The 8,391-nt window shown below is 43.4% G+C and overlaps 1 protein-coding gene across 1 annotated transcript; it reads left to right on the top strand.

Annotated features, from left to right (window-relative positions):
- Positions 1 to 1,293: 1,293 nt before the first annotated feature.
- otomp (otolith matrix protein) lies at positions 1,294 to 7,199 on the top strand. The gene is made up of 9 exons (XM_069152588.1): positions 1,294 to 1,493; positions 1,660 to 1,796; positions 2,328 to 2,430; positions 2,640 to 2,825; positions 3,634 to 3,808; positions 4,506 to 4,573; positions 5,761 to 5,945; positions 6,273 to 6,444; positions 6,708 to 7,199. Exons 1-9 carry the CDS (start codon positions 1,400 to 1,402, stop codon positions 6,716 to 6,718), a joined length of 1,131 nt encoding a protein of 376 aa, XP_069008689.1. The 5' UTR covers positions 1,294 to 1,399; the 3' UTR covers positions 6,719 to 7,199.
- Positions 7,200 to 8,391: the final 1,192 nt, after the last annotated feature.

The following is an 8,391-nucleotide window of genomic DNA, read 5'->3' as shown; positions in this document are numbered from 1 at the left end:
CCGCATGCTATAGTATGACTTTTTTTAAAATATTTTTGATGACATACCATAACATGACTATACAGCTGCAGATATCAAATGGTCAGTACTTGTATAGCCTTTTATCACCTTGGCGGTGTCAAAGCTTTTACTGTTGTCAATTCATCCATTCATCATGTGTTTTCACCTGTGTTTGCAGCATCAGTTACCATGGTGATCTAGCCAGCTTAAAAGAGAGCCAGCTTCATGACACTGACAACCCTGGCTTTTAGTCTCAACATACCTCGCCAGCCCACTAATCTCGCTTCGTACTACACCCCCCAGAGTAGAGCATCTCCTGTAATTATCTTTCCTAATTTATTGAAATATAATGTCAAATTTATGTAGATACGACGTAGACTCAGAGGCAACGCATATAGACAAGGGAAATATAAAAACAAAACAAAGCTTGATTTATAGAGGCATAGTCATATCCAATTGCTGACTTGTGGTAAATAAATAATATATGATTGCTTGATTTGAAAAGTCCCTCTTTGCTTCCTTAATTGTCCCTTCACTCAAGCATGCCGGGGATCAGGTACCCCACCCTCCCCCCCCAAAAAAAGTCTCTCTAAAACCCCTCCGTGAAAACTAATATGACCTTTCATCTCCTGAGCAGTCAAGCAGATCTAAAATTGCACAACACTGCAACTAAAAGGCGGATAAGGCGATCAAATTAATTTCACTTCTCACCTGTTGTGATTTCTTTAGTACTTGGTCGGCTCGGTGGCTGTTCAGAAAAATGTCAGTAAGTTTGTGCGCGTCTTATTGTGTGTCTGCAAAAAGAGAGCGAAAAGGGAGGATTGTATCAAGTAGCCAATATGTTTTCCCTCCACTGGGTCCCTTGGCCACGAACAATAGCCAGTGCTGTTTGTTCTTGCTTACCTGGGGCTTTAGTCTCCAGTGAGTCGGAGCAAGCACCCAGCCAGTATCTATTCTCCTCGAACACAGCTTCAGCACAGAGACACATTGTCCGCAGCTTTTTTAATTAAAGACCCCCCGGTCGACACTCTGTGCCAGGTGACCTGAACTGCTCCGGGCCCACATGTGTCTGCCACTATCCTCTCCGCTGGGGATAAGTCTCAGTGGATAATTGGAGGGGGAAATGCTATACTGCTATCATGAGATGGAGGAAGGATTATCTACCGAGGACATTAACTTAAGAGGCGGAGACAGAGGAATAATGTGATGTTTTCTTCTTGCTACACTCAGCCTACCAGCCTCATTCTCCTACCTTTTACCGCCTCTCTCTGTCTCAAGACCAGGTTATAAGAGAGGGAGGGGGAAACTGAGTAACTTTTTTTTCAAATGAATTTCACCTGCTCCTCATCTCTGCTGAATTAGAGAGTTAGTCCTAAGCAGGTTTCCAAGCAGAGCCGTCATGGAGTGTCCAGAGAGAAGCCTGCTGCACGTAGCTTTCCTCCTTTTTCTGCATATTTTGTCTGTCATCTGTGTCTCCAATCAAAAAACTACAGGTACATCAAATTAAGACTGTTGGTTTATCCGGATAATGCTTAAATCCTATTTATGTTTAAAGTTGTGTTTCGAGTGGTTTAAAAAGTTTGAGGTAGTTTGGAGGTTTTGCGGTTCAACAGGAATAATTTCATTTCATTTTCACCTCTGCCCCGTGGTTTTGCTCAGTTTCCTGGTGTGTTCTGTCCGATGCCGAGGAGCAGAAGTGTTTGGATCTTGCTGGGAACGCTACAGCCCGGAGTGTAAGAGGAACGCTGCAATGTGTCCGTGGCCTGAACACCAGGGATTGCATGGATAAAATCAAGGTAAACAAGGAAACGGGAAAGTGGATTTTCCAGTGTGCATTACAGAATATGATGATCTTGCTTTTCATTATTTACTCCAACTGCGAAGAATATTCTAATTTAGTGTGGGGGTGGTTATAGACTGAAATTTGAAAAATAGAAGATATCATCATCAGCAGTCATATATTTGCACAAGTACATATTTATGTTATTTTTCTCCATTGTGTAGTATAGACTACTATGTGTTAATTTTAATCTTTTGTGTTACTGTATTTGTAATGTTCCTCTTTTGTGTTACTTTTTAGTTTGGCATTGATGTACCACTACTCTTAAATCCGATTCTGATCTTCATTAGCAATCAATAATAGGTTTTGTTTGTTTGTTTTTTTATGGAAATATCTCTCTTTCATCTATGGCATCTGACAGCAGGTCTGTCTTATACATGTCATTGCAATATTTTGAGCTCCATGGAACTGGTCCCAAAGGAACCCACGTAACTTTTTTTCCTGCATATTTTTCTTGCCATTTATAAGAACCATGTGTTTTTTTCAGAATGGGACAGCAGATGCAGCCTCCCTGTTGGCGGATGACATCTATGCTGCTGGTCTCTGCCAAGGCCTGGAGCTCGCTGCAGGAGAGTCCCACAACGGTGTAGGTAAGTAACATGTTTGAGCCCTGGAGCAGGTAATCCAGGACAACGTTTATGACTCAGCAGCTTGTCTACTGCGAGAGTCTGAATAATGACAAAGTTGAAACGTGTTAAAATGTCACGCAGCTTATTGATGAGTGCTATTTTTTTTTTCGTACCCCTGTTCTAAAAATGAACTCCCGTTTCCTCTGTCCCCGTCTGTTCTCTCCCTCCAGATGGTATCAGCTACTATGTGGTGGCAATGGCTCGTCGCTCCTCCTCAGACTTGTCCCTGCTGGAGATGCACGAGCGCAGCTCTTGTCACCCCGGCATACGTACCACAGTGGGGTGGACTGTTCCTATTGGGTACCTGGTCAACACGTCCCAAATCAGTGTAGGGGAGCAGTGCAACTTTCCCAGAGGTGAGGTCGAGGGGGACGGAGAGGGGGGGGGGGGGGGGGGGAGAGATGCGTTTGCGTCGGGGTGTGTTGATGTGTGGAAGGTATACGAGAGGTTCAGAGGGAGGTGTGTGGGAGGTGGAGGTGGGGGGTAGCAGTGCAGTGGAACAAAGAGGTGAAGGGATGGAGGAGACTGGAGGTAAGAGGAGAGGAGTCACAGAACAGTGCATCGTTCTGTAAATGTGAGCAGGTAGGACATACAAGTGTGTGAAGGTGAGGATGAGGACAAGTGAAACATAACGATGGAGGATAAACATTTTCTGATCAAAACTGCTTTCAAAATCTGTTGTGTCCGTTTGTTGTTATGGTTCTCTGGCCTGTGGCTCCTCAACTCAGGGTCAAGGCAAACCAAGAATTCACTATTTCCAGACTTTTCTTTTTGAAGACATTTTCACCGAGGGACTGCCTTTTAAATGAAACACACCAAGGAGGAAAAAAAAAATAAAAAAAACACTTTTTGGTGATCCAAAATCTGAAATAGTGATGCGAGTCACAACTGCTTCATAAGGTCCAAAAGCTAAACAAAGCAGGCAGGGAAAACTCGAGCATTAGTTAGAATTGCACAAAAAAAGAACAAAATCCAAACTTATTCAATCTTATAATATCACATTAAATTAATATTTACAAAAAAGAACAGCTGTAAGCTACAAAAGTGCTTTCTTCGATAACAAACAAGGCCAAACCATCTAACTTCATTTCTAAACCATTATCAATGCTTCCTCAGAATCGACATTCTTCATTTGACGGACTTTTTCTCCCTTTCTATTGCCAGCGGTGGGGAATTTCTTTGGTTACAGCTGCGTGCCGGGTGTTAAGGACCCTCAGCACGATCCCAGAGGCAACAACCCGAAGAACCTCTGCGAGGCCTGTATAGGAGACGAGAACGACAGACACATATGTGCCAGCAACCACAGAGAGAGGCATTACGGAGACGCAGGCGCGCTGAGGTAACAACTCTGACTATTAACACGGGGAATATTATGCTAATAGCACCCGGAGGGGGAATAATTGTTTCGACTGCTGCCACTGTATCTCCATTTCAGCCTTCTGTATCCATAAAACAAAAATAGTGAGTAATTACAGCTGCCTGCTCTGAAAGAATAGAGATGATAATAATAATAAAAAATAAATGATGAACTGGTAATAATTCTAGTGAGTCTGGGTTTTTTTTGTGTTTTTTTTTTAAGTATATTGACAGACAAGAACTCCACTCATTAAAACAGACTGTAGCCAGATCAAAATAAGAGAACACAAACCATTTAAATGGCCAATTTCTGTGCACTGTAATTCCTTTTTAATGCCAGTTCCACCAATTGCCTGCATGTAATAATGATCGACAATGAGATCGCGGTGTGTTGCTCTGCAGTAGTGCTGTGCAGCAGCGCTGTGCAAAACGGCCTTTGGCATTGTCGTAAGTGTGTTTGAGATGGGAATAAAGGGGCTGCAGGGGACGGATGATTTCATAGCATCTTGAAAGTGCAACAATAGGTGGCTGAGGGAGTTTTCTTATGGTCTCTGGAGTCACACTGCTAAAATAACACATTCCCGACTGCGATCCTCTTTGATCCATGTTTTTGATCTATTTATAGATTAAATGTGCCTGATTGTGTGTGTGTGTGTGTGTGTGTGTTTTTTTCCTTTCAGGTGTGTGGCAGAGAACCTCGGCGACGTGGCTTTTGTCAAGCACACAACAGTCTTTGACAATTTGGACGGTCAGCGCATTTTAAAAACTACACCACCGCACCCGGTCATTTAAAATGATCTATGATTAGATTGCTTGGTACTGTTAGAGAGTGCTACTCCCTGTCAAGACACAGGATGTCAGTGTTTCACAATGTATTTTTTTTCCATTTTACAGCATGTGGAATCCCGGAAACAATGAGCTGATTACACTTAAACTACGTGGTTTATGATCATACGTGTGAGAAAGTGAGATGGAGAAACGGGAATAAAAGAGAAGATTAGAGTGAGTGAGAGAAAGAAACAGATATCACAAGATAGGACAGACGGATGGACGGACGGACGGAGGTGCAGACATTTTTTGGTCCGGCAACGGAGATCCCTAACTCTCCGTTTGCTGCATCTGCTCCTCTGCTTTGGGCAACAGCCAAAATTAATGGTGATCATTATCGCCGTCACGCTACACAGGCTCTGCTGGTCCAGTCGAGAAGGGACGGTTTGACGCCAGCTCCACAAACACCGCAGCTGTTTAACGAAGCATACTTTATCATATGGTTCAAAAATGTCCAGAGTCGGACCAATTAACCGAGGTCAAGAAAACACAGAAGGTCTGTGCTGCTGTCAGGGGAGGCTGTAGCTTCAAGGTAGTCCTCTACATAAATATCCAACAAATAAAGTCAACACACTGAATCAATCATTGAGAAATACACGAATAGATAAATGTGTTATCACGAACAAATGAATTAGAGCACAAAATCAAAACATACTGTATTAAAGCAGTTCTTACAAGAAGATTGGAAGCTTCAATTCTTAGTTGATGGCATAAAGAATAAATAACATACCTATATACAAGTAAAGCTTACGGGGAATAAACATTTAGTCAGTCAAATAGAGGATTTATATTGCTGCTTCCTTGACTAGAATTTTCTAACTATAAATAGAGTTGTAGGTGAGAAGATCAACGTCACTCTGATGTCTGTCAGTTTAATACAGCTGCCGGGGATCCAAGCTCCAGGATTTCACAGCACCTGGACAAGAAAAAGCCCAGTTTTTACATTTTGGTTTCGTTGGTTTTGGGTTTAATGCTCGGCAGGCTTAGCCATATAGAACTGTATTTACCAGACAGCATCGTCTCATGTAACTCAAATCAAGTGTTATTTCCCAAAATTTGCCTTTCATTAAATTGGATCTGACTTGCATTCAATCCTGTCCTACCCAGGTAAGAACCAGGAGTCCTGGGCCCTGGATCTGGAGCTGGAGGACCTGAAGCTGCTGTGTCCAGATGGAACTGAGGCGGGCCTGGACGAGTATGAGCGATGCCACCTGGCAGCAGTCCCTGCCAATGCTGTGGTGGTGCGCATGGAGGACAAGTGCCGCGTCTGGAAATACCTGGAACGTTTACAGGTGAGTGTGAATAGAAATTGCATCAGCTGTCTGTGTATGTCTGTGTTTTGACCCAGATATATGTGTGTGCGCGTTATGTTTGTCTTTTATCTCCCTGGAGTTTGTTATTGATCTGCAGGTCTCAGTGCGCAGGTATCTGCTAAATTGTCATCCTTCTTCCTTACCGAGCGTGTGGGAGACGCCAGGACGACTTATACGTCCTGCGCTGATCCCCAGGCTGCACATACTCGCAATCTCAAAGACACACATGTACAGAGAACACGCCAACGCACATCCATGCGTGCCCTCATGCATTAAGCGCTGTCGCACACGCTCTCTCTCCTGCAGAATGCGTTTGGCAACGCCACAGAGGGCTTCAGCCTGTTCAGCTCAGTCGGCTATGGCCAATCCGATCTGCTCTTCAGCGATGCCACCCACCACCTGCAGAGAGTTCTGGGTAGCTACACCTCTTGGCTGGGCCCCACTTATACCACCATGCTGCAAGCCTTCGAGTGCGAGGGTAAGAGTGACGATGTGCACAGTTTGCCTGCGTGTAAAAAGTGTGTTTATGCGGATTTGCTGATGAAGAGTGGGTGGCTAAGTGGCTGGAGGAGTGTTTTCTGCTTTTGTGTGTGTGCGTGTGTGTGTGTGTGTGTGTGTGTGTGTGTGTGTGTGTGCGCGCGTGTGTGTGTGTGTGTGTGTGTGTGTGTGTGTGTGTGTGTGTGTGCGCGCGTGTGTATCCACTGCAGCTGTTCTCTCATTATTGCACTTTCCCACCAACAGGCTTCTGCTGATGGAAGAGGAGGAAGACATCCAGCGTATCAACTTCCACCCCATCCCGCCGTCTTCATCCTCCAGTTCTTCCTTCACTCCCTGCCATCTGTGTCCTTCTGTCTCACTATCTCTCCGTCTTTCTGCTTCGCTTTCCTCCCTGCATTTCACCAACCAATCTCTTTTATTATGTCCTTGCCCTCCTCCAACCTAGTATGTCTTCTAATATACTGGCTGGTAGGGTAAGACAACGCTAAGAGGGGCTAATCGGCTATTAAAGCTTATTTAAAAAAAAAAAACGCCCAGAAATTGAGCATGTTTTTTTTTAGGTTTTTTTTAAAGGATACAGGGAGGAAAAGAGTGGGAAATACAAAGGAATAGGATAGAAATAGACAACAATAGAATAGAAAATAAGTTAATATCTGTTGTGGTTCTTGTGTTATTGACAGATTGTTGCTTTTTAAAGGCTTTTCATCAGGATTTTAGTGGAATCAACCCCTTAAACATGTCCCCCTAAAACTGATCTCCATGTTCCTACCTTGCATGTTTGATGGGAAAATGCATCCTTCTTGGCTTGTTGCATTAGTCTAAGCTTCAGTACCACCCCACCCTTCCCCCTCCCACAGGGTCTGTCTCTGGCACTGAACAACTGGGTGCTATTAACTTTGAGCTTAGAAGTCTCAGTTACGGTATGTGTGCATGTGTGTGTGTGTGTGTGTGTGTGAGCATACACTTTTTTTTCCCACAGCCATTATTGCCCTAATTGGCTGTCTGGCATATTATACTGTTTGCGTGTGAGTGAGAGAAAGTGTGTGTGTGTCTGTGTGTGTCTATGTGTGTGTATGTTAATACACTATGCCTATGTGTTCGTGTGTGTTGATAGGATTGCTGCTTTCCCATGGCTTGTATAGCTTACTACCTTTGGATCACTGCTTTCTCACGTCTGGTATGGTGGACTGGACTGTGCCAGCTCACAGTGTATTGTAACATTATACAGTTAGAGGAAAGGGGATGCAGGCTTGGGTTGCCTCCAATGATCCTTAAAAGAGTCTTAAAAAAAAAGAAAGAAAACAAATCTTCATCTGTGACATTAGCATCACCCAGATTTCCCCACAGGTGCTTTGAAAAACCTTCTCTACTGCTACTGTTTTTATCCACTTCAAGTTGTGTGTGTTTTTCTACAAGATTTCATTCATACTTTGCTACCAGTAACGAGATGTTGATGATGATCGGAGGTAAGAGTTACTAACAGGAGGATGTTCAAGGCTGTAGTCTTATAAAATAAATTTCACGAAGAAGAATAGTGTTGAATTAATTTGATCCAAAAACATGTTTAGATCCTTTTTTCTGACATGTTTAAGGCACTATACTAAAGAATCACAGTGAAGTCACCAACTACTTTATAATCCTTACTTGACCTATGGTGAGTCATGCACTGTAAGACACACAAGAGACTGTAATTCAGGGCTTTTTTTACATCATGCCCACCCCCTTTTTTTTTTTTCTTTCACATACTGCACCAATGGGCTCAGCAATAAACTAAATAAGCCGGACAAAGTTCTCATCATCAAACTGTGCGTTTTGACCTCATCCTTCTGGAAGAATTCACACTTAGCGCTGACACAACAGATATGAATGTATTAACAGAAAATGTGCAGAAACAGTGGCAGGTTTCTGCAGGACTCTGCTTTGAAAG

Source organism: Embiotoca jacksoni, unplaced genomic scaffold (genome assembly GCF_022577435.1).
Source record: "Embiotoca jacksoni isolate LCO1_2020_lvr unplaced genomic scaffold, fEmbJac1.0.p SCAF_18, whole genome shotgun sequence".
NCBI classification, from domain to species: domain Eukaryota; kingdom Metazoa; phylum Chordata; class Actinopteri; family Embiotocidae; genus Embiotoca; species Embiotoca jacksoni.
This window is presented reverse-complemented; position numbering and strand designations above follow the sequence as displayed.

Excerpts from the sequence above, each read along its gene's own strand:
- otomp (XM_069152588.1), top strand. The coding sequence starts at position 1,400 with ATGGAGTGTCCAGAGAGAAGCCTGCTGCACGTAGCTTTCCTCCTTTTT. Across the intron at positions 4,574-5,760 it reads AGTCTTTGACAATTTGGACG|GTAAGAACCAGGAGTCCTGG; the intron begins GTCAGCGCATTT and ends TGTCCTACCCAG. Across the intron at positions 5,946-6,272 it reads AATACCTGGAACGTTTACAG|AATGCGTTTGGCAACGCCAC; the intron begins GTGAGTGTGAAT and ends TCTCTCCTGCAG.